This window comes from Mustela erminea, chromosome 10 (genome assembly GCF_009829155.1).
Source record: "Mustela erminea isolate mMusErm1 chromosome 10, mMusErm1.Pri, whole genome shotgun sequence".
Classification (NCBI taxonomy): domain Eukaryota; kingdom Metazoa; phylum Chordata; class Mammalia; order Carnivora; family Mustelidae; genus Mustela; species Mustela erminea.
The window spans coordinates 57,021,796-57,046,086 of NC_045623.1; the positions used below are offsets into that span (position 1 = coordinate 57,021,796).

Genomic DNA, 24,291 nt, shown 5'->3' on the forward strand with positions numbered 1-24,291 from the left:
ACAAAAAAGTTCCTCTCGTGGTGTAGAACACAGAGTTTGCACATCCTGGATTGCAATATAAATAAGGCCAAGGTCTTTTTGATTTCCAATGGTAGTACAATGGCGAGGACTAGAGCTAGAACAATGCAAGTACTCTTAAGACTAGTTGCTGATAAAGAAATACTAGTGTAATCAGTGACTCATTTGCTAGAGCAAACAATAAGCTACAAAAAAATCATAGGAAAATGTACCATCTCAACCTTATGTATTCCCTATGAGTACTTCTTTTCTTACCAGACTTTTTATGTGAACTTAATCTAGAAGTAACAAAAGCCAAAAATCTTAAATTTCTAAATAACCCATTGAGAATTTCATTTGCTGATAAGACTCCTGAAATCGCTAAGAGTTCCCCCATGAAATTAACTCAATCTGAAATTAGGGTTTTTAAAAATTTGTGTTAAAACGTACACCTCAGATAAAAAGTAGCCTTGCTGAAACTCCATTTACACAGGTAGAGAAGCTTTATGACCTGGAAGAAACAGTCCTAAAAGTCAAGATCCACTGGAATATTCACATGAACTTTGATGGTCTGTTGATCACATCTCATAATACGTAAGAATTACAACGTTGAACTGATTGCGTAAGCAAGGGGACTAGATGATTACATGGTGCACTGGGTTCTAAAACGAAAGTTAAACAGCTTTGTTTGGAATACATATCATCTCAAAGGAAGAGGTAACTGGATTTTAAGAGAACTTTAGTTCAGCCTCCAACCCAGGACAGAATTCCATCAACATTGTCAACTGTACCTCCAAGGACACAGTTGCTTCACCAACGTGGTTGCCCTTCCTTGGACCTGCTCCAATTTGTCTAGACAAGAGACCGATGCCTCAAAAACCACAGATGGAGAGAAAGGAATAAATTCATACATCAGCAGCTGCCTGTGTGCATGGGGGCAAAGCAAGGTGATCTCACTATCGCTCTCTTGCAGCATTTGAAATCTGTGTCGCAAGAGTGGCACTATACAAGGAGCTCACCTGCTCTCCTTGCTCTAGACAGCCACGTTAAACCTACTCCCTCATGTGCTTCTTAAATGAAAGGACCACAGAATATTCAGGCTTTGTGGGCTGGCTATCCAGTCCCTACCCCAACTGCAAAAACCCCACCATTGTTAATCTTCCAAAAATCGGCAGAGTGCCAGACTTGTTTCTCCACCCCTGGCCCAGTATCAGGGCAGTCCAAGAGAATTCTCTGAAATGATAAAAAATGGATTACTTTTGCATTGTCTACTATGGTAGCTACATGTGGCTACTAAGCATTTAAAATGGAGCTAATGGAGCTTAGACATTAAATTTTTAAAAGTGTTCAATTTCAGTGAACCTACCAAATTTTCTATTCTGTATAATTTTATCTTAACTGTAAATCACAGCGAAAGAGTGGTTACCATATTGGACAAGTTCAATTCTGTATGTTTCTCTTATTTTTCCAGTCAGCCTTCAGATCTCTCTACTCACTTATTACTCTCCCAGAAAAGCCCTATCCTGACTGTGGATGATTTCTCATTCTGTATCAAATGCCTCCATCTTCTCCCAAAGCACGTGTCATGATTTTTAATTTATGGCTCCATTTGAGTATTTTTTATGGGTAGATTCTTATCGCTATATGAACAGATAAGATCTCCTTGAGGGCAGGCACCACTATGTATATATATATAACATTTAGCACTGTTTTCGTCAAACCAAGCATTCCTATTCACTGATGTTCTATGAGGCTCCATGGTGCCAATGCTTAGCCCTGTTCTGGCCTCTACCTGGAAAGTTCCGGAGGTCCAAGCAAAAGAGGACCAGAACTCACACATGTGGTTCCTAATTCCTGAAAGTCTCTGGTATCAGAACCATGTGGGATGCACGCTGGAATGCAGATTCCTAGGATCTACCCTAGAAGGGTCTGATTGGAGGAGTCTGAGGTAAGGCCCAGGAAACTGACTTTGGCAGGCTCTCCAGAAAAAAGAAACTTATCAATCCTGCCTTGTATTATTCCTTTAGAAATAAAGCAGTAGAGTGGTTTTCTGTATAAACATGGGTACATTAAAGTATGCTTCAAAAACAGTACTCTCAAAGTCAGAAGGTCTTCCAATTTGAATCAAGAGAACAGAGTAATTTGTAGGTATGCCTGCAACTTACATCTGGACTGTGCTGCACAAATTACAAACCCCTTTTATTTTTGTAGGGGTTTTATTTATCTTAGTTATCTCTATACACAACATAGGGCTCGAACTCATGACCCTGAGATTAAGAGTGATGGGATCTTCTGAATGAGCCAGCCAGGCATCCCACAAACCTGTTTCAGACCAACCCACTTCCCAGCTGAGAAAAGTGACACCATGAAGAGAGGCTTGAACCCATCACCCAACATCCCAGCCAAAGATGAGCCACACACCACACTGCTTAACTTAAGTGACACATAATAAGAACTTGCCGGAAGGAGCAACTCAAGAGTTATTGACAGTTTCTTCCAGGAGTAGTTTAAGTTTGGTGAGAAGCCCTGTCTCCCTGGATGGAGTCTCCAGGGCCAGGACGCAGACCATCAGCCCATTCCTTGTGAAGTCTGCAGCCTGGTGCTAAACTCAAATAGATTCCCCAGGTCTTTGTTAAATGAAAAGCTGCTCCTGGGGAATCACAGAGAGGAAACTATTTTTACAGGTTGCTTTCCTTTCTGTACTGGAAAGATCATCTTGAAGAACATTAACAAAAATATTTTTCTAACAATAAAACACAGAAGTGATTCATTAACAAAAGTGCTCAGTAAACATGTGAGTTATAAAAAGGTTTCACAATGTAGTATTTGTCACCAATAATTCACCCAACCTTCTCTTCCCACTATCTCCTACAGTTCTAACCAGATTGGTCCATTAACTGTTGGATCCCAACTATGATGTTTTCCAGTGTCCAGTGCACTCAACAAAGCCCAGCTTTCATTCTCCTCCTCCCTGAAACTTGTCAGTTCCAGCCCATGCTGAGCCCTTCCTCCTCCAACATGCTAGTGCCATTCTGTGTCTGAATCCCACATTGTATATGTTTTTAATATTTATTTTTACAAAAAAAATTTTTTGTTTTACAGACAGACAGCACATACGTGTACCCATAAGCCAGGGGAGAGTGAGAGAATCCCAAACAGTTTCCATGCCCAGCGTGGAACCCAACATGGGACTTGATCCCATGACCCTGCGCTCATGACCTCAGCCAAAATCAAGGTCAGACACTCAACTGACTGAGCATTGTTTTGTAATCAGGTTTAAGACAGTGTCATAATAGGTGATGTGTGGTTTTAGATTCTATTTATAGTAACAAAATACCAGTCAACAAAAATTTAATATGAATTATAATGAGGGCTGCCAGGTGGCTCTGCTGGTTAAGCATCTGCCTTTGGCTCATGTCATGATCCCAGGGTCCTGGGATCCAGCCCCGTATTGGGCTCCCTGCTGGGCTGGGGGACCTGCTTCTTCCTCTCCCTGTTTGTGCACGTGCTCTGTCAAATGATGACCAAAGCACTGCCAGTGGGGCAGAACACGATTAAGTCACAGTCAGGAGTGAGAGGTACACGAACCTGGACTGCAGTTTGGGTTCAAACTACATTTTGCTGTATACCTCTTAAACATAATTTAGGATTTCTAAGCCTCTGTTTTTCTCATCCATAAAATGGCGATAGTATACCTATTTCATAAGGTTGTGTTAAGAATTCAATCAGAAAATGGCTATGAAGAGCCTGGTACACAGTAGGCATTTAATAGATAGTAAGAACGAGTACTGGATGTGTTAGTAACAGTTACCAGCTAGTAAGTGCTCATCATACGTTCCAAGTGCTTTGCATAGATTACCTCATCTAATCTTCACAAAGCATGAGAAAAGTACTATTATTACCACCATTTAAATGCCTGGAAACTGAGGCACAGAAATGCTAAATAAAGAAGCCCAAGGTTCACAGCTGAGAAGCAAACAGAACCAAGATGTGAAAATATATTCCAGCTCTTGTTCATAATGAATACAATGTATCTCAATAAATCAACGAATTATCATTAAACATTACCTAAGATAGCTGAAGTAGAATTCAATTATCTCAGAGGAAAAGAGTGCTCTGAAAGATTGCAGGGCATAGGGGAAATCACTGCTTTTCAGTTAACAGAAAATGACAGCAGCTGGGGGCCCTGGGTGGCTCAGTCAGTTAAGCGTCTGCCTTCAGCTCAGGTCAGAATTCCAGGGCCCTGGGAAGGAGCCCCATGTTGGGCTCTTTGCTCAGTGGGGAGTCTGCTTTTCCCTCTGCCTCTCCCCTCCCTTGCTCTCATGTTCTTTCTCTCTCACTTTCTCTCCCTCAAATAAAAATCTTAAAAAGAAGAAGAAGAAGAAGAAGAAAATGATAGTAGCTAAACATAAGACTTCATGATGCATAGCTACAGAGAAAGAGCTCTATGGACAAAGGCCAGTATGTGGAGGAAGAAGGTATTAAAGGCAGGTATTCTGTACTGATGGTTGATAACTTAAATGTTCACTAGTGGCATAGCTATGGAATTGGCCATTAAGAGAATTTATTTCATTCTAGAAAAGCCTGAAGTTCCCCTCCCATTCAGCACTGAAATCCGAGGGGAACCGGTGGGTAGGACAGTACACAAGTGCACACGTGCATTCGCAGCACAGAGGAGAGAGCTTGTAGACAGGGTGCCGGCTCACACCACTTTTCTCCCCTTCCTGGTACCAAAGCTCTCCGCTGAAAGACCCCGGCATTCTGATAACCTCAGAACCTTGTAAAAACGGTTTATGTACAACAAAGATAATAGAAATAAGACTATACCAAGAAAGAAAAATATGCACCGAATTCTGAAACCTCTCACATGGGGCAACGAGTGCAGCACGCAGAACATAACGGACAATGGCCACAGCTCAGGTTTTACTGGGACGGCAGGCGAGGCGTAACACTGAAACACCACTCAGGAGAGCCCCAACTGAGGTGGTACAAACACACCGGCTTCCAGAGCTCAAACTTGATCCCAAAATAAAAATACGTGAAATCTTCTCTTCTCAAGGAATCCAGAGGACAATCCTGATGTTTTAGAATGAAATACCCACCTTCCAGGAGAACCTTAGCCAGAGGGCAAGCTGACCTCTGTCTTGCTGGCTCAAGGACATGGGTGTATGTGTGTGTGTGGGGGGGGGGGGTCAAAATTTATGAGTGAATGATGAGCAGATTGTCACCTCATCCCGAAATCTGACTTAATTCTTCCTCTGAGTAATACACTTGTGGTGGATGCTGGTGGTTTTAAATGAACTTACTCCTATCAAGCCCCCACGTTAGGAGACCCGTCACCTACTCTCCTTCCTCCTGCTTCCTGCCAGATGGTATTCTGTAAGTGGGAACAGTCTCAAAATAATCTCAGTGGTCTTGAGTTCCTCCAGAGATGCTGAACCTCAGCCATGGGGAGCATGCACCCCCCCCAGCTGAGTTAACACACAATGTCTACAAAGAAACCTCCCTCTGCTTCTGTTGCTGCCTACGCACGGTTGTGCCAGTCAGGTAAGGAAGCAGGTGTTGACCGGGGGCTTGGAGATACAGCAGAGTCGTGTGTCCCAAGCGGGTGAGTCAGCTAGATGTAACTAGAAGAGGAAAAACCCCCTTGTTATCACTCCACCCTCCACTCATCCACACTCACTAATGTCTGCTTCTCTTCTGGTCTCCAGATTACTACTGGACTCTATGAGAAATACTTACTTAGCTGTCCCTGTGACACGAGGCCCCTCCAATCCCCAGAGAAGACAAGGTTGCCTTGCCTAAGACAAGAATGCATTATATGTGCATGTGCTTCTCCAAAATACTATTTATAAAAAAAAGAAACCTACTATTCAGCCCAATTTGGCAACTCAGAGAAATGTAAAGTTCATGCTTATAATACTTTATAAAAACATGTCAGTCGGGGCACCTCCGGGGCTCAGTGGGTTAAAAGCCTTCGCCTTCAGCTCAGGTCATGATCTCAGGGTCCTGGAATCGAGCCCCGCATCGGGCTTTCTGCTCAGCAGGGAGCCTGATTCCCCCTCTCTCTCTGCTTGCCTCTCTGACTACTTGTGATCTCTGTCAAATAAATAAATAAACCTTAAAAAAAAAAAAAAACTCAGTAACTCTTAGGAGTTACCTAAAAGATTTTTTTCATTGAGAAGTATATTAGCTGCCAGTCACATTTATGTAATTCCAGGTTTACGGAAAAGGTCAAGCACTGGTAAAATCATAGACTGTCATATAAAATGAGCAGGGCAATTCAACTTATCTTTATATATGTGCTTTTAAAAGAAATTATAAGAAGAGAATGATCTTATCTAAATCTCCCATAGACCCTTCTCTTAAAAAAGGAGATATTGGATTAGGACTGCTTTCTGTACTTATTTTCATAAGATAAAACCAGTGCCTGAAATTCAGTTTCAAATAACTCTATCTTTCCTACGCCCGTAAGTTTGGGGGGGGGGAACTTCCCTTCTGGATTTACTTTCATGAACAACTGATCGAAACTGCATCCCGAGGGAGAAAACAGAACTGTGACTCCCACTTTGATCTCTTCCCCATGGAGAAATTCACTCCCTGCCTGGCTTGCAAGATGTTCATTTGATTGACGTTTGCTCTGATGTGCAAACTGCTTTGAACTTCAGACATTTAATTCCCATCAGGCTGCAGTCATTTTTATTCTCCTTCAACAGGATTTACAAGCAGGAGATCAGCAAATGTAGAAGATAAAATAAATTTGCAGAAGCTTTGAATCTTACATCAAAACAGTGTTCGAGTGAGTTCCAATTGGATTTCATTCAGCCGCGATTCACAGTGTAAATCAACTTTTCAGCGGAGTCCCAGTTTAGAAAGAAAAAGACATAAAGGAGAGAGACACATACACCAGTTGGGGTTTACTTCCTGAATCTCTTTTTTGGTCTTTGTTTAAATTTCCTATGGAAGATGATTTGCCAGGCAAATCACTCAGAACCTTGGGTTTTCCTCAACATTTCCAATGAAGCCTGCCCAATTTATCACTTAGCACACAAAAACCACACCCACAGTGTGGATTCCCAGGGTGATGGTGAAATGTGGTATTGTTCATGGATACATTTTTGAAGCAATAATTTAAAAAGCAAATCCCTGAGGATCTCTCAGAAGAGCAAGGCTTAAACTGCTAGTGGAGTTCATTAACAAAGCCACTAGGATGACAGCTAATGGGACAGGGGAATATTTCTGACTTGTTTGCTTGTTCTTAATCATGCCTAAAATGCAAAGACAGGTGCAAAAGGTTAAAAAAAGAATCCCACTATTTCTTCTGGAAGCAGAATCTGGTATGAGATCAGAAGCTGATGTGGAACAAATGCCGTGAGACTCCGATCTAGTTTACAACACAAGGCTGGTCCTTGCCACCAGGGCTGCTGAACTACCAAGTTCCATTTTGGGAACTTTCTGTGCTCTAGGAAGCACAGAAAAGACAGTAACCTTGACCGGTAGCTTTAGGAGCCTTTCAAAGAAGGCCTGAACACGGAGAAATGCTCACCTCTAGCAGACCCCCTGGTCCTAGAAACAACCTAACAGTGGCTGGTCTACCAGGAGAGGGAGAGATCACTTCACTTCCAACCAACCAGGTTCCCGCTCATTCTTTCTGGGAAGTGTCCGCTCTCCAAATATTTGAGCAACACCAGTTGAAAAGAATTAAACAAGAACCCCCTTATCTTCCACTTAACCACCCATGAGAATAAAGTTAAAGAGAGAGCTAAGATAAAAATCAAACATCTGCACTGGCAAATATTTAAACTCTAAGAATGGCAGAGGAAAGGGGTAAGAGTAGAATCACTTCAAAAAGGAACTATCACATTTATAAAGTAAATGATACTTGAGCCCCCCCCCACGCCAAGTTTACTTATTCAAACACCTAAATTAATGGGCAAACTGAAAAGCTGTCAAATAACATGTAATCACGTTCCCAGAAATGGTTTTTCCTTCCATCTCTGCAAAGATTGGAGAGATAAGTCACATTCTTTTTGTTCTTATCAGTATTGAGGATTAAACCTTCAGGCTTCAGCAACTCAGCTACAGCAGAAACAGGGCCCGTGTCAAAGAGCCTTGGAAGGCAAGGCTTTCAGAGCAATCAAGTTTCTTTACTAAAGTCTAAGTGTCCTACCAACCAGCTCCCTTTTCCACCATTTTCCCACCCCACAGATCACGGAGAGGAGACCCTGGTGTGATCTCGTGTCTGTGTGTTGATTCAAAGTGGAGGTATTATTCATTTACACTCCCCTCTCTCATGGAAGCTTGGAACACTGCCCGGGTGACATCAGAGGGATTGGAAGTAGCTCCACAACCACATTCAACATTTATCCTTGTCTTCCTCATCACCAGGTTGTGGCAGGGGTATATGAAAAAGAAAGAAGGTACTTAGAAAAAGAGAAGAATGCAAGCAGGCAGAGGACTGGCGTGACTCACAGGTCTCTTTGTGCTGACCCACACCCCATGTCCAACCTGCCACTTGACCTCTAGGAAGGGTTGAAGGTACCACACAGTCATGTATTTATAAGCTTCTCTCTCTTGCTAAGAGGACTGTGTGTGTTCTCAGGGCCTATGGCCCAACGTCAGCTGTAAAGAGTAAGACTTCAGTCAATCAATGTCTGCTGAATGAATAAATGCATGAAACCTTAGAGGGCAGAGACTTCCCGGGACTAGAGACTGGAAATCTGTGTGGCTTCTTCCTTGGTAAATAGTCAACTGTGAGTCGTAGGACACAGACATCAAAGAGAAGCGCTAAGAACCTCAGAGTTAGCAGATGACCTCGCAGACGAGCTGGTTCATTCTCCCAGGCACATACGCAGTGGAGAGGGAAGAGGCCTGTCCCAATCTCCCCCTTCGGCGAAAGAAACATGAAATAAAAGATGCGGAATACTTAGGGCCGGGTCCTCAAGAAGCCCCACTGACACGGCATCGCAGAGCTCGTAAAGCCGTGTGCGCAGCATCACACTCGGCCAAATGGAGTCCCCAGAAAGAGATTACAGACGGGATGGTTCTTCAGTCTTGGCAACTTTTGAAATCACTTGGGTATTATTTGCACAAGAAACATACGAAAAGCTCAAGGAAAGCCTGCGGTTCTCTGCAACCCTGCGGTCTATTTTGCTAAAGCTGGGGTAGTCTACCATCTTGTTTCTTTTAGAGACTAGCTTTAAAAAAAAAAAAAAGAAGAAGAAGAAGAAGAAGAAAGAAAAAGGGTATCAGAGGATCAGCTCTTCCTAAAATCCACAAAAGGCTATTGGTGAAATTCAGTATTTTAAGCAGGCTGACAGGTCTCCCGTCCTGGCATAAAGGGTCACCCAAGGAAAAGCCAGAAAGTAGGACCGTCAGCTGACCCAAAGGCAGATGTGTTTTCCGACAGTCCTTGAGGTACAGATATCCACCTACTACCTACACACACACGTGCATGTGTGCACAGAAAGGCCACAGATCACTTCAAGAACATGGTCTTAAGACTGAGAAACAGACTAATCCCACGATGGGAGGTTTACATTCGGCCAACTCAGAAATTTTAGAAGGTCATACAACAGCCTCAAGTGAAACTCTAAGAAGGAATATAATGTTTGGCATTTCCACTGGCATATAAGCCATTCCAATTTGATCACAGGACAAAATATTTTGTCATTAAAAAAAAATGATTTGAAGTCAGGTAACCCCGACAAATTCTAGTCCCTGCTCCTGGACACAAGCTGAGTCTACTTCCTCATGGGCAAAATGGAAGGCGGGGGAGGGGAGGACACAGTACCCACCCCACCGCAGCTGTAGAAAGGATCACTGGAATCATCTAGGTAACAGAATATTTACAGAAGTAAAGCCTAAGAAGGTATTTTACTGAAGTGTAAACATAGGTAACTTTTACAGAAGTTAAATAATGTAACTTAGCTTAGTTGGCCTTCTGAAATGTAAAACATTTTATAAAATCTTGGTTGAATTTTGAGCTCTACTGCAATCCTTCCGGTGCTAATATCCATAAAGACTGTATTATCTGTAACATTTCACCTGCCTGCAGGTAGTAATAATTTTTAAAAGGACTGGAGATGAAAGTTTGAGATAAGGGAGAATAACTTGAAAGGCTAAGTGTGTCATATAGCACTTTGAGGGCAAAAACACACCTTCTTGGGAGAAAGAACAGGACCTGTGATAAAATGAAACTCCGTTGTCAAGGACCAAGCTTGTCACATTATTTGACCTTGTGACATGGCATGAACAAAAGAGCAAGAGTCTTAAGTGTTCAAAAGCACCGAAGTCACCTAAGTTTTATTTTTCGTAAGAGCATAATAAGTCTTATAAGGAAATGTATACAGGGTTAAACACTTTGCATCATTTTTTCACATGCGTTACCTTAAAATAGGACGGGGGGAAATGGGAGTTTGCCCACATGTGGGTCATTATGTCTAGAAACATCATTTTATTTATTAAGATTTTATTTATTTATTTGACAGACAGAGGTCACAAGTAGGCAGAGAAGCAGGCAGAAAGAGAGGAGGAAGCAGGCTCCCCACTGAGCAGAGAGCCTGATGCAGGGCTCGATCCCAGGACCCTGGGACCATGACCTGAGCCGAAGGCAGAGGCTTTAACCCACCGAGCCACCCAGGCACCCCTAGAAACATCATTTTAAACAAAACTATGTATTAGCACAGCATTAGAACTACACATTTCAACTTGGCCTTGTCTCCTGAACTGCCATGCATATAACATATTGTGTATCTGGGGGCAGGCGGGGACAATTTGTGGGATGAAAATAAAATGATGCTATAGGCTAGTCTCAACTTGCCGAACACCTCTCCAGGATGATCTGCGTGAACTCGAAATCAAAATCAGCATGTTCACACTGAATTCATCTTCCTCTTAAAAAATATTTTGCTAGGGTGACTGGCTGGCCTAGTTGGTAGAGCATGTTATTCTTCATCTTGTGGTGAGTTTAAGCCCCACATTGGGGCTTATTTCTATCCTCTGAGATGCTCAATTTAAAATTTATAACCACCTTTTAAAATCTTTCTCTCTACCCAAATCTCCTATGAAATTTGGCTGGCAGATGTCATATACTCTCTGTCTAGGGGCTATCCTCCATGTAACCCACCACCACCCAGGACAACCTTTATTCTCCTGCAGTCCCTCCTTGAGGTGCCATTCCTTTCCCCCCGAATAATTAGGATCGCTTGACTGACAAGGAACTTCCTCCCTACCACAACTTCTCACAAACCCTCCTTTGCCACCTAGTTGATTTGCCCAAATCTCAGACTGACCACAGCATTTCTTTGCTTTAGAATCTACTGTTTAGAGAGAAGAACGTGCCCAACTGACCAAGGATTTTGAGCCCTGCACAGCACATCTCTTACCCACCACTGCAGCTCTATGTTTTACCTCTGCACACTCAAAGCTTTATGAGGCTTGCTCGTTTCCATCTGAAGCATCCTGCCCTAGATCAACCTGCAGGAGCTCCACTCTTCAAGGCCCCAGCTACCACTTCTCTACCAAGACTGAGTGCTCACGGGCCTCTGTTCATAATCGCTTTTTCTTCTAAGGGAGACTTTGGATTTTTCACGGCACCTGACACAGTCTGCGTAGCTTACTCTAATGTCCTATGAGCTCCTGAAAGTACAGACTGCTTTATTCATTTTTGTCTATGATGGAGTATCTGGGACAATGTCTTGTACATTAACAGCCTTGAAAAGGATCCAGACAAGTTGAGTGGAAAATGATATACATATGTGCTTGGAAATTTCATGGTTTTAAATTTACCCTGCATACAATCATTAATATTATGTAGTAATTATTCGTATCTATGATTACTCTATTAAATGATTAAACCTGATAACTGAGATAACCAAGTCAACATCAACCTACATTTCCTATCAGAGCTTCTAACAATGGAATAATACTCAGAAGAAGACAACTATCCATAAATGGGCCTAAAGGTACTTGAATTTCTGTCCAGAGAGGAAGTAGCTCAATAATTCTATTATCATCATCACTCCCAGTACTCAAAAACTAAAGACAAAAAAACAGATTTGCTACCATGTACTAACTCTTCCAGTAGATATTTAATGCGGACCTGTTCATGCAAGGTGTTGAAACTGACCAGATCCCTAAATTCAAAGTGAGAAGAAAGATAAGAGTGCACACAGAGTACGCGTAGGACTTAAAACCTGGCAGGAACTACTCTCACAGTTACTCAGAATCAACATCAGCCACCTTTGGCTCCTCCCTCTTCTAATGCCCAAGATAGAGGGTGCCCACAGCCAAGCTCCTGCCCCACTTGTTCCTTGCCTATGTAAATGCAATCAGACTAGGTCTTCTAGTTGTTACGTGGTTCACAGGTAAAAATCCCCTTAAATGGGGATCTTCATTTCATTCCCTTTTGCAAAAATGTTTAATTCTCTCCTTCAACCGTTATTTATTGAATGTCTACTATGTATCAGGCAATACATTTAAAGAAGCACAGTAAGAATTGTTCTTGGCTTTCATTTAAAGTCTCCTAAGTTCAATTCTTCAGTCCAGCATTTGAGGGTCTCTATTTTTTGCAGTGAACCAACTTCTCAGATGCCCCTTCCATCATTTGTTCCAGAAACAATGTACTCTTCAGTGCTGTTGGCCATTTCTAGCCATGGGATTTTCTTCATATGGACCTTTCTCTCCTGGAAAGCTCTTCTTCCATATTTCTTTATGTTCAAATCCTTTTCTTATTTCAATACTCAAACGAAATGCTTCTTCCATAAGCCATTCCACAAATGTTTATTTTTTAAAGTGATTTAATGAATGAATAACTTAACCTCCATAGGCCTTGCTACATAATACAATCTTTTCCCCCCTAGGTAGCTCTCAAAAAGATGAAGATAAATTCCCTCATAAAATCTAGAATTTATAAATTTGGGCAGTAGGAAAAGTTGTCCGTAATAGCTAATGGTTTCAGTTAAAAACAAACCTTCTAAGAAGGCTGAGGGAAATTAACCTTGAGAGCTGGATCTCTGGAGTGTAGTTCAAACTGCTCCTTTTACAGCTGAGGAAACTGGGAACTAAAAAGGTCAAGTGAAATTTCTACAATCACATGGCAAACTGGCAGAGCGAAGGCCCATTGAGTCCTACAACTGTACTGCAAGGATGTAATCTGCATCACAGCTGAACTTAAACTGAAAGGAAAACCGTCTTCACTGTTAAGATAGTTCTCTTCCACCACGGTTAAGACTGAGAGGATTTTAAAAATTAAAAATAAAAAAAGAGGCCTGCCTCCTTTTAAAAATGAAAGAAGGCTCATGTCTGAGTTCAACTTTAAGGGCGGGGCGGGGGGGGGGGGGGCGAGGCCAACTTTGACCTGAAGCTAGTAAGTCCCTAAAGAATCCTAAGGATCCTAGTTTAAGAATCTGGACATGAGGGGCGCCTGGGTGGCTCAGGTCATGATCTCAGCGTCCTGGGATCAAGTCCTACATCGGGCTCTCTGCTTAGCAGGGAGCCTGCTTCCCCTCTCTCTCTGCCTGCCTCTCTGCCTACTTATGATCTCTCTCTGTCAAATAAATAAATAAAATCTTAAAAAAAAAAAAAAAAGAATCTGAACATTATGGGTCAGCACATTAGCCATCAAAATAAAAAAAAAAAACTAACTTATTTCTGGCTGCTATGATGTCATCAATACTTGAACTTAATATGTGAACATAGAAATTTACACATCTAAATCATAACACAAGATAGACAACCAATTTACATGGAAAAAGACTTTAAAAAAAAAAGACTTTTTAAAAATCTACCCATTTATATGAGAGAGGGAGAGGGAACAAGGGGGGAGCAGCAGAGGGACAGGGAGAGGCAGGCTCCACACGAGCAGGGAGCCTAACATGGGGCTTGATCCTAGGATCCTGGGATCATGACCCGAGCCAAAGGCAGATGCTCAACCAACTGGGCTGCCAGGCGCTCCTACATGGAAAAAGACTTACTCAGCTGCCTCCACTGCTTTCTAGGCAGCTATTCACATGACCATTAACTTTTTAAGAGAGACAGTCTAGAACAACACAGCATGAAGTTTAAAGAGTGATAATTTGGCATCCTCCAACCTAAATGTGAGTGTTAATAAAAATTTAACTTCAGTGGAAGGTTTTGCACCCAATTTTCTATTCTCTAACAGTGTGTGATGGTGAATTTTAGGTGTAAATTTGAATAACCCAGGGTACCCAGGTATTTGGTCAATGGTCAACCATTCTAGATGGTTCTGTGAAGGGATTTCTGGGATGAAATCAACATTTAAGTCAGTGGACTTGTGGGTCCAACTAACTGAAGGCCCTAATAGAGTAAAGACTGACCTCCCCAAGCAAGAAGGAATTCTGTCAGCAGACTGGAGCTACCATTCTTCCTGTGCCTCCAGACCACTGGGCTACCCTACAGATTTTGGATTTGCTTTTGCATAATCATGTGAGCCAATTCCTTAAAATAGATCTATCCCCCTCTCCCTCTCTGTCACATAGTTCCCCTCCTATTGGATCTGTTCTCTGGAGAACCCCAATACAGGGTTACTAACAGTAGCTACTCATGAAAAATGCCCTCCGGAGGAGCCTGTGTTCTTGCATCAGTACCCATGCCGGCTGCTTTGTCCGTACATAATACCCCCAGTAAGTTTTGTGGTAAGGCCTAAAATCACATTGTTCTAGTGGGCAGTAGCCACGGATGCATGAAATGTGGATTCTCAGAAAAAGAGATGAGTGTCCCCTGCCTTCCCCATTGCCTACATCCATCTTAGTGGATGCGCCATCTCAAAGAGCTCCTTGAAAAATGGCAGGAATCTAACTTAACAATGTTTCCCAGAGTTTCTTTTCTGTTTGGATTTAGTGAAGCTTTTAAAATCTGCCTTGGTGGGTATATGAGAATTCTCTCTAGAACTCAAGTCCAGCCGCCCTGGTGGGGATGTGGGAATTCTCTACAGAACTCGAGTCCCGCGGCAGGTGGCTGGCTTCCACGGGGCTTGAAAACCACTGCTTACTGCCTTAGCTCCACCACAGTACCACGTTGCTCACCACCTACCTGGCCTACATGCCTTCCATTCCCACCACAACGAACCAATTCACAAGTATTAACTGAGTGAGGACAACTGCACTGAACCCCACTCAGAGACGCACAAAAATAAAAATCTAAGTTCATCTTCCCAGTATTTCCTTCTTAGTTTACCCTCACACTGTTTCCTTCTTCTAAAAGAAAAAAAAAGAAAAAAAGACACAAGAATAAAAAAATAAGAGTGCCACCAGGCAGGAATACCTACAAAAGAAACTGGGGAGAGGAGGAAAAAGATGGATTAAGAGATGTGGAAGATAAAATCATTGATCTGCATAGAAGCCAAGGGTTTGTGGGTCCTGCTGAATAAACAATTAGGTTGAGAGGTTCTCAACAGAACCCCATCTCTGTGGCAAGCTAGGTTTCAGGGACAGATATTCTGAATGTTATGCATAATGTTATGCATAGAGGAGCTACATTCTTTAAACTCCACATTTTCTTAAGTCAGATTTATTAGTATTATACAGTCCTTTTAGACCAGGAGTTTCAAACACACACGTTAGTGTGGGCCAAGCAGGTGATCAAAGTCAGGAGAATGGGTTGGGTGTAATCCACAGGGACTGGTGGCAACTGTGGGAAGGGGAGAATGTGGGCCGGGTCCTCAAAGGGGAGTCAGACAAGCTGACTGCTGCTCAGTGGGAATGTGGACCCACTATTGCCAGATCTTCAGATTTTAGAGACGACAAATACATAATCTCCCCAAATTTAAATGTTGGCAACAGATTTAAAAACTTATAAATTTAAAAACCTTTAAAACATCCTTTGGAGCCAAGATAAATGCATCTGTAGATCAGATATAGTCCCTGAGCACAATTCTGTGTTTGTGTGTCTGTGCACTCGTCATGGGAGAGCCCAGTCTCTTGTGCACCCTCATCAGCGACCCAACACAAGGGGAGCTGTTCATTAAATAAGTAAATTTACCACTGAAAACACCTCTGAAAATGAGTCTGTCTTAGATTAAGCCATAATCTAATTTTTTTCCCTTGTAGAAGAGGTTAATTCTTCAGATCATTCCTTCAGCAAACATTGACAAAGCACCTAATCTCCATGCACAGGCTTGTACAAAGTCATTAACTAGCAGGACTCCTGAGTAGGAAAGAGTTGAGTGGTCTGAGAAGGAAACTATCAAAATCATCTGGAAAATCAATTTTCTGCCATTCTGCGGGTTCTCTCTGTTGTCATCAGAGTATAAATCTTCAGAATCTCTGAGAGGACATTTTAAAGCCCTTCTATCTTCAGAACTGGGCATTTTATTAAAATACGCATTATCATGCCTCTGTGAGACAAATAAATGCATTATAAATCAGTAACAATGAAATTCTAGGCTTGAAACTCAGTATTAGCCATTGGTTAAAATTAGTTGTAAAAATATTGTCCTAGTACTAACTTATCCTTGATGCCTTTGGAGAAGAAGCCAGGTCAACAGGCCGTGGGCAGCCACTTAAAATGTTAGTAACCAACAGATTAAAGGACATGGGGCCATTGCTAGGTGTCAACACATGTTTGCAGAGCCCAGATGTTTAAGAATGGACAAGATCCAGATCAAAGGCTGGAGGTCCCTTATCTCAAGTTAATTGCTTTTATTTCTTACAACGGCAGTATTAATACATTTGCCTGGGGCCAGATACATGCCATGGGTGCCAAGAGTCTGCTTTATAGAAACGTAAAATTTCACAATCTGGAAAGACTTTAGCAATGTTCTTGAGTCCATTTTTTAAGAACTTTCATTATTACCTTATCTATCACTTTCAAGATTCTTGTCACATTTACTTAATATTTTCATTTAAAGGAGTTTACTTTTTAAGCATATTTATCTTAAACTTTGTTATCACAGTAAGAGAAAAAAGTGTATCTCTGGACCTAAAGGATAATATCCATACTTATCAAATAAAGAAGTTAAAACCAAAAACATCTCCCTACAGTGACCCTGTGAGGCATGTATTACCCTTATTCTCAGCTCACTGAGGAGATCGAGGCTCAGAATTAGGTGACTCCCCAGGGTCAACTTATGAATGAAAGAGGCTAGATTCAAAACCAAATCTGCCTACTGTTAAAAAAAAAAAAAAAGTTTTTACTTATGTCCTCAAATTGGTTCCCAAGACAGGGAGTTCTTCTTTTTTGCACAACTCCAATGTGAACTCCCTGAGATTCAAAATGGTAGACATTTCTGGAGGGAATGGAATATATATACTGAAAATGTGTTCAGTAAGACACCAAAACAGAAAGTGTTGAGAAAAGCATATGTTCCATGAGGGACGCAATAAAGGAAGCGAAGGATTCCCATCCTGGCTCACCCCAAAAACCTACTATTAACTCCTTCCACTGATGAATCTTCAGTGAAGAAAGTGAGAGAGGGGGGGTGTTTGGGGGGCTCAGTCGGTTAAGTGTCTGGCTTCAGCTCGGGTGATGATCCCAGGGTCCTGGGATCCAGTCCTGCACTGGGCTCCTTGCTCAGTGGGGAGTCTGCTTCTGCTTCTCCCTCTCCCTCTCCCTGCTGCTCCCCCTGCTTGTGCGCTCTCAAACAAAATCTTAAAAAAAAAAAAAAAAAAAGTGAGAGAGAGTCTCCTAATTTTAGAAGGTGTGTTCAGCCAACTGCTAGAAAAGCATCAGCTCAGAGTTACTCCAAAAACTCCTTAACATGTGTCGCTGGGTAGTAATTCAGAACTAGGAAGACTCTAAGAGGAGGGCAGTCATCCCTGCTGTGAACCATTTTTATCAGTTATCTCTTTAATATGCCACCAGAGGGAACCTGTTCTTTTTACTCATTTATAGATCTTCTGATTACCCAGTTTCATTGTCTCAACTGCCCTGGTTTTACGACCTTCGCCCCAAATGGAGGCTGGTTCTGTCAGTGAGTCCTAGTGAGGAGATAAGATGCCGCGGCATCTCTCCAGAGTCCCCACGCAATGTCCGCTACTGACCACAGAAGGAGGGAAGGGCCTCCTGTGAACCTGCTTACTCGGCATGGATCCTCCTGGGAGAACAGAAGCCCTGCGGATGGTCAACTGAACTGAATGAGAAATTCCTGAAGGCCAGACACTACACTTTTTGTTCTACTGGATTCACCAAAAGGTAGACCACTGAATTTTGCCAGACATCTGCATGGCCTGGATCTCAGACCTCAACCCTTATCTCAGCATATTCAAAATGGAATCATGGTCTTTACCCCCAAAGCATTTTGATTTAAGTCCTCTCAAACTTCTAAGGTGTGCGTGTATATAGGTATGCCTGGCCATTTTCCCCAGTCAGCAAACACTCTTTTACCTTCTCCTGGCTGCATCTTACCCTCTCTAATGTCTGTGGATGGGACAACAATCTCCTTGACTAATCTCCTATTATCAGAATTTAAGATACTGACAATATTTTCTATTCTAAACAGCACTCCCATGACTGTCCTTACAAGCTCCTCTTTATAAACATGTACTACCATTTTCTCGTGATATTCCCCCAAATGAGCGGATCCAGAAACATGCATACTTCCAAAGTTCACAGACTCTTATGATCCATCCACCACCTGGGACATTTCTCTGCTTTGAGGAACGCCAGTACGTCTCTGTGTCACATTCTGCACTATTAATTATGTTCAGTATTTGCCCTCTACCCCCAAAGTTTTAATTTGTTGAGAGCAGACATCCCCTGACTCAATTCAGATTTTGACAAGGAGTAATTAACTACAAACGCTGGGTGCTGGGGTAGAAATGGATGAGGTGTAATCCCTGCCCAGAACAGCAGGGGAGGCAGAGTCACCACCAACAACCCAGGATACTTTAAGTTCCACACTGTAATAGAGGTGTCTGAAAACGAACTATGGGAACAGAGATGAGGGAGCAAGTGAATCCCTCCAGGGGCAAAGGGAAATAAGGAGGCAAGGCGCGGGGAGGGGGGGGTGGATTAGGAAGCTATGGAGAGAGGCAAATTGTCGAGCTATTTCTTGAAACATTAACAGAAGCTCACAAGGTGGGACTAGTAATGGGATGAAGACTTACAGGACAGATTTCCAAGTAGAGACCAGTCAATTCACGATTGTTGTTTCAACTAGAGCAACAGTTCCACTTAGGAATTTAAGAAAACCTCCCATCTTTAGAGGCAGGGTTTTTCACCTTCTACACTACTGACATTGTGAACCAGGTCATTTCTTCTTTCTTTCCTTTTTCTTTTTTAAGATTTTGTTTATTTGACAGAAAGAGACCACGAGAGAGGGAACACAAGCTCAGGGAGTAGGAGAGGGAGAAGCAGGCTTCCTGCAGAGCAGGGAGTCCGATGTGGGGCTCGATCCCAGGACCCTGGGATCATGACCCAAGCCAAAGGCAAACGCTTAACCACTGAGCCACGCAGGTGTCCCTGGGTAATTCTTTCTTTGCAGGGAGGGGGGATTATCTTGTGCATTCTGGGATGTGGAACAGCATCCCTGCCCTCTCCTCACTAGTAGTAACAACTATTCCCCACCTTCGAACTGTAACGACTGAAAATGTTTCCAGACATTGTCAAATGTCCAAGAGCATAGGGGGATAAGGCGAGGGGCGGAAATCATCCCCAGCCAAAAATCACTGTTTTAAGCGTAATTCTAGCTTTAAGGATTTCTCTCTTATTATATATACTAGCTCTTCTCTTTGTTTTGAAAATGATGTTTTCTTTGGTTAAAAACCCAATCGGGCCCTCATTCTCTTTTTAGAGAAGAGATAAGTTGTAAAAAATATTTAATTTACTAATGCCCAAACTACAAAAAAAGGACATCTTCTCTGATTAAACCTAATAAAAAATGAGATGTTCACTATGATATGGAAGTGTGTATTTAATACACACACACACACACACACACACACACACACACACATATTGGGGTTCAGATTTGTTTAGAAAATTACGAAGTATTTTTCATTTTTGGTCTCACTGGATGCCCAGGACACTGTGAAGTATTTATCATCATTCCTATTCTAGAGATGAAGACAGAGTGGCTGAGACATAAAATATCCAAGACCATCTGAGTGTTAGGGAGGACTGCTATCCAGACAGGCTCATGCTACATTGTATACATTTTTCCACTTAATTTAGTAAACAACTAGTAGGAGCTTCTTTAGGCTGCATACAGAGTAAGCCAGAGAAAAGGGCTCATCTTAAAGTCACATAGAGAATAAAAATGACTTAAGGATGCCCTGCTATCTACATAGCCCACCAAGAAACTAAAGTAGGAAAAAAATGCTTCTAGAAGCAAAACATTTACCCACCAAAACTATGTTGTATCTATCCTTGCATGACTTTAAGAGCACCTGATGTGCAAAAAGGGGAGTAATACATACTAATTATAACATTTACACTCAGTTTTTAAAGTATGTTAGCAGCTTTTAGTCACTCGCAATAGCCCTAGAAAATTGGTCTAATAAAGATTATTATCCACCGACAGAAAACTGCACATAATTAATTAATTAAGGCCACACAGCTAGTTAGAGATTAAGTAAAAATTAAGTTCTTTGTACCTCTAGGTAAGTGTTCTTTCCACTACAATTTCCAGCATCATATGACCCTACACCCCTCCAGACATAACTATCACCAGGCTAATAAATAAAAATATCCTTAACTCTACATATACTAATTCTGTTGCAATATTATCTGAAGCCATATCTCCCATTAGCGTAGACGTTATCTTTAAAACTACCAAAGTATGAAGTGGGAATTTTTGCTACTCTTTTCAAAGACAAAAAGCACTCCCTTAAATTAGGCAAAGTGCCAGAATCAGTGAGTCTATTTTATTCAAGACCCACTAGCTGACACCTGACCAAATGTCTGCAATTTTCTTAGCTTAATTCAACTTTACACTCAGCTAATATTTGATACTTCCGAACCTGAATTCCAACATGACAAAAAGGTGAGCAGGGAAGAGTCTAGGAATTTCGTGGACATAGAATGTGGAATCTCACTTCTTCAAAAATTGTCTATGTAAAGACAAAGGGTTTATTTAAGATAGAAATACTATACACTATCCAACAGACAAGCACAGGCATTTGAGTATGAATGGAACGCAATTCAATTACTGGTTTCAACAACACAAAAATATTTGTAAAGTCTTACTCCATCATGGAAGGTGGGATAGTACAGCAGTCTTGGATTGCAGTTAGAGGAGAGGTCAGGTGAGCCGTATAGGAAGCTTCTACAACCTGCTTGTTCCGGTTGACCACATCCAAGTAACGGTTGAACTTCTCTCGGATTTTTTTGGCTAGCTGTGAGATAAAGAGTAAGCAAAATAAGTCAAAGGCCCACCACAATAACCCACCATGTTTTTCTTAATAAGCTCGTTAATTTGTATGATAGGCTGCATGCATTACAGGCATGTTTTACTTCAGGTAAAACCAACAATATACACTCAAGTGGGTAAATTGAGATAAAACACCCAGGTCTCATTCTTCCGTGTAAATTGATATTAAAACCTGCAAAGTGTCCAGAAACCCCAGAGGGAGAGTCAGAGGACAATAAAACACTACCTGTGGTCTTAAAATGGCTAAAGATACATGAGGAACTTCTCATGGGTATGAACTCATGAAGAACAATACTGATCCATAACATGCCTCGCTAGATAAAGGAAAACAAAGCCTACCGATACTACTGTCAACATGACAACAGTAACACCTACACAGCAATGACAGTGATTATAAGAAAACAACCCACTATTCATGGTTCTGGAGTCACACAGATTTTTCAAGAGAAAAATACATGAAGAAAGGAAGAGCGTACAGCATGTTCTGCCACACAACTCCAGGGGGCACCTTTCACAGTCCTCAGGGATTTGCAAATGGCAAATCCCTGGAGTTGTACAACATAGACATCCACATAAAATAAAATATACCATTAAAAATACACTCCTGTTTGGTCTGTTCCACCTTTAAGGTGGACAAATGTCTTTTGTAACTGCTGCGAACAGAACATTCATCATAATTTACTTTCATGTGGGAATAACAAAAGCAAATGGGTAAGCATACTGCTTTTTCCTCCATTGTTGTCATCAAATATCACGGCTTAATTACAGATCTCCAAGGAAAACAGTGTTGTTTTTCTTCCCCTTAAACAAAATGTTACCCAAATGAAATGACTGATAGAATTATAGCTAATTGGTTTTGTAGAGCTATTCATTATCAGCACACTAGAGGAGAACTAATCATCTCCTTTGGGTCATGCAATGCACACGGTCCAATAGCTTACAGGCTGAGAACAGGGAGCCAAAGCAGGGTATCTCCATTTTTTCAAGCCAATTCCAAAATCTGATTTTGTTCCATTGATGTTTGGAAGTTTTCAGAATTTCACTTAAATAACAGAGATCCTCAGCCTTGCTAAACAGTGCACAAACTATGAATTAGTTTAGAAAAATTTCTAGATGTAACAAGTGTATCAGAGTGACATTTCATATGATAAAGTGTTGTCCAAATTTGTTTTAGCATTTTCAGAGGAGGAATTCTGTGCCCTTCAGTTCTTCTTTCAAGATTTTATTTATTTATTTATTTGAGCGAGAGAGAGTAGTGAGAGAGAAAGAGAATGCACAGAAGGAGAGTGAAAAGGAGAAGCAGACTCCCCGCTGAGCAGGGAGCCCGATATGGGACTCAATCCCAGCACCCTGGGATCATGACCAGAGCAGAAGGCAGATGCCTAACTGACTGAACCACCCAGGCGCCCAATTCTTATATTTTTAACTGTCTTTTTTAAAAACGCACTTTGTGATAACTATGGGAAATTCACCTTTCAGTGCTCATAAAGTTTTAATGAAACAGTCATTTGTTTATCTGTTTATGGCTGCTTTCATGCCAGTGTGCGAGTTAAGTAGTTGCAACAGAGGCGATATGGCTTGCTTCACTGTAAGTTAGAAGCCCCAACGTGTCCCAAAATAGAGCCACAGTCCCAGTAGTTTTATAAAAATTTGCTGCATCCCCCGCCCCACACACACCCACTGCCCCTGACAAGTGGGCTGTATATTCCTTCTCCACACCCACTCCTTGAATCTGGGTAGGGTTATGGTGGCTTCTGCCAGTCAAGTACAGAGAAACTGACACTATGTAAGTTCTGAGGCCAAGTCATAAAGGGTCATGCCATTTCCGCAGGTCTCTCTCTCGCGGAATGCTCTCAGCCACCACATGAACAAAGTCCAAGACTCATGGAAAAGCCACAGTTAAGTGCCTGGCTGACAACTCCAGCTGCTCAAGCCCAGGCTCTGAATAGGAGTCAAGAAGACTCCAGTAAGTCCCAGTGGTGAAGCCCCAGACAGCACAGAACGGAGATAAGCCATCCTTGCTGTGCCGGACCTGAGCTCCTGACCCACAGTATCTGCAAGCATGAAGAAACTGCTGTTATGACACCGAGTTTGGGGTGCTCTCTTGAGCAGCAGTAAGTGACTCGATAGGCTGACAGGTTGAATTCCGTCCCTAGACAATCCAAGCTGCTAGGCTATCCAAGCTGCTCCGGTCCAGGTACTACCATCGACATCATCAGAATTACCAAGACTGGAGCCTATGGACCAGAAACCTGTCCAAAGAAACTGCAGGGTTCTTCGCAAAATTCTAACAGCTACTGTACAGAGGTACTTACCACACACTACACACATGGTGAAAAATATGATGAATCACACAATCTGAGGAAACTCCCATTAATATAATCAGCCAAGGCACAGAGCCAGAGCACAAAGCCCCCCATTCCTGGGCTGGGCGGGGAACCAAGGCTTCCCTGGAAGGGGGAAGGGGGAGTCTACTGGGGGGAGGGGAGGGGAGGCGAAGGGGAGAGGCACTGCCACAAGTAGTGGGGGCAAGAGCAAATTGGCAATGTCTGCCTTCAGCCGCCTGGTGAGGACGGGCCTTGAGCTGCGTTTTTCATCAGTGGAGGCAGGGACCTTACATGTAGAACCCAGACACATATGACCATTAACAGAAGACCTTGAATGCCAGCTCCTTCCACCTTGGATTCACACCTCAGTCAGAAACTCCTGTCTTTCATGTAGTGATACCCCATCTTGCCTTATTAAAAAAAGAGACTAGCCAATCCGGGTGGCTCAGTTGGTTAATGTCTGCCTTCGGCTCAGGTCATGATCTCCAGGTCCTGGGATCGAGCCCCACCCACATCAGGCTCCCTGCTCAGTGGGGAGCCTGCTTCTCCCTCTGCCTGCTGCTCCCCTTGCTTGTGCTTACTCTTAACAAATAATAAATTTTTAAAAATCTTAAAAAAAAATAGCCAACGTTTGTT

General features: G+C 42.2%; 1 protein-coding gene across 1 annotated transcript in view; it reads right to left on the bottom strand.

Moving 5' to 3' along the window:
- The window catches only part of CACHD1 (cache domain containing 1), a 206,392-nt gene that overhangs the window by 77,552 nt on the left and 104,549 nt on the right, over positions 1–24,291 (bottom strand). Inside the window, exon 3 of the mRNA XM_032303323.1 lies at positions 21,145–21,293. Within this exon, the coding sequence (XP_032159214.1) occupies positions 21,145–21,293 (149 nt within the window). The remainder of the gene's footprint in view (positions 1–21,144; positions 21,294–24,291) is intronic.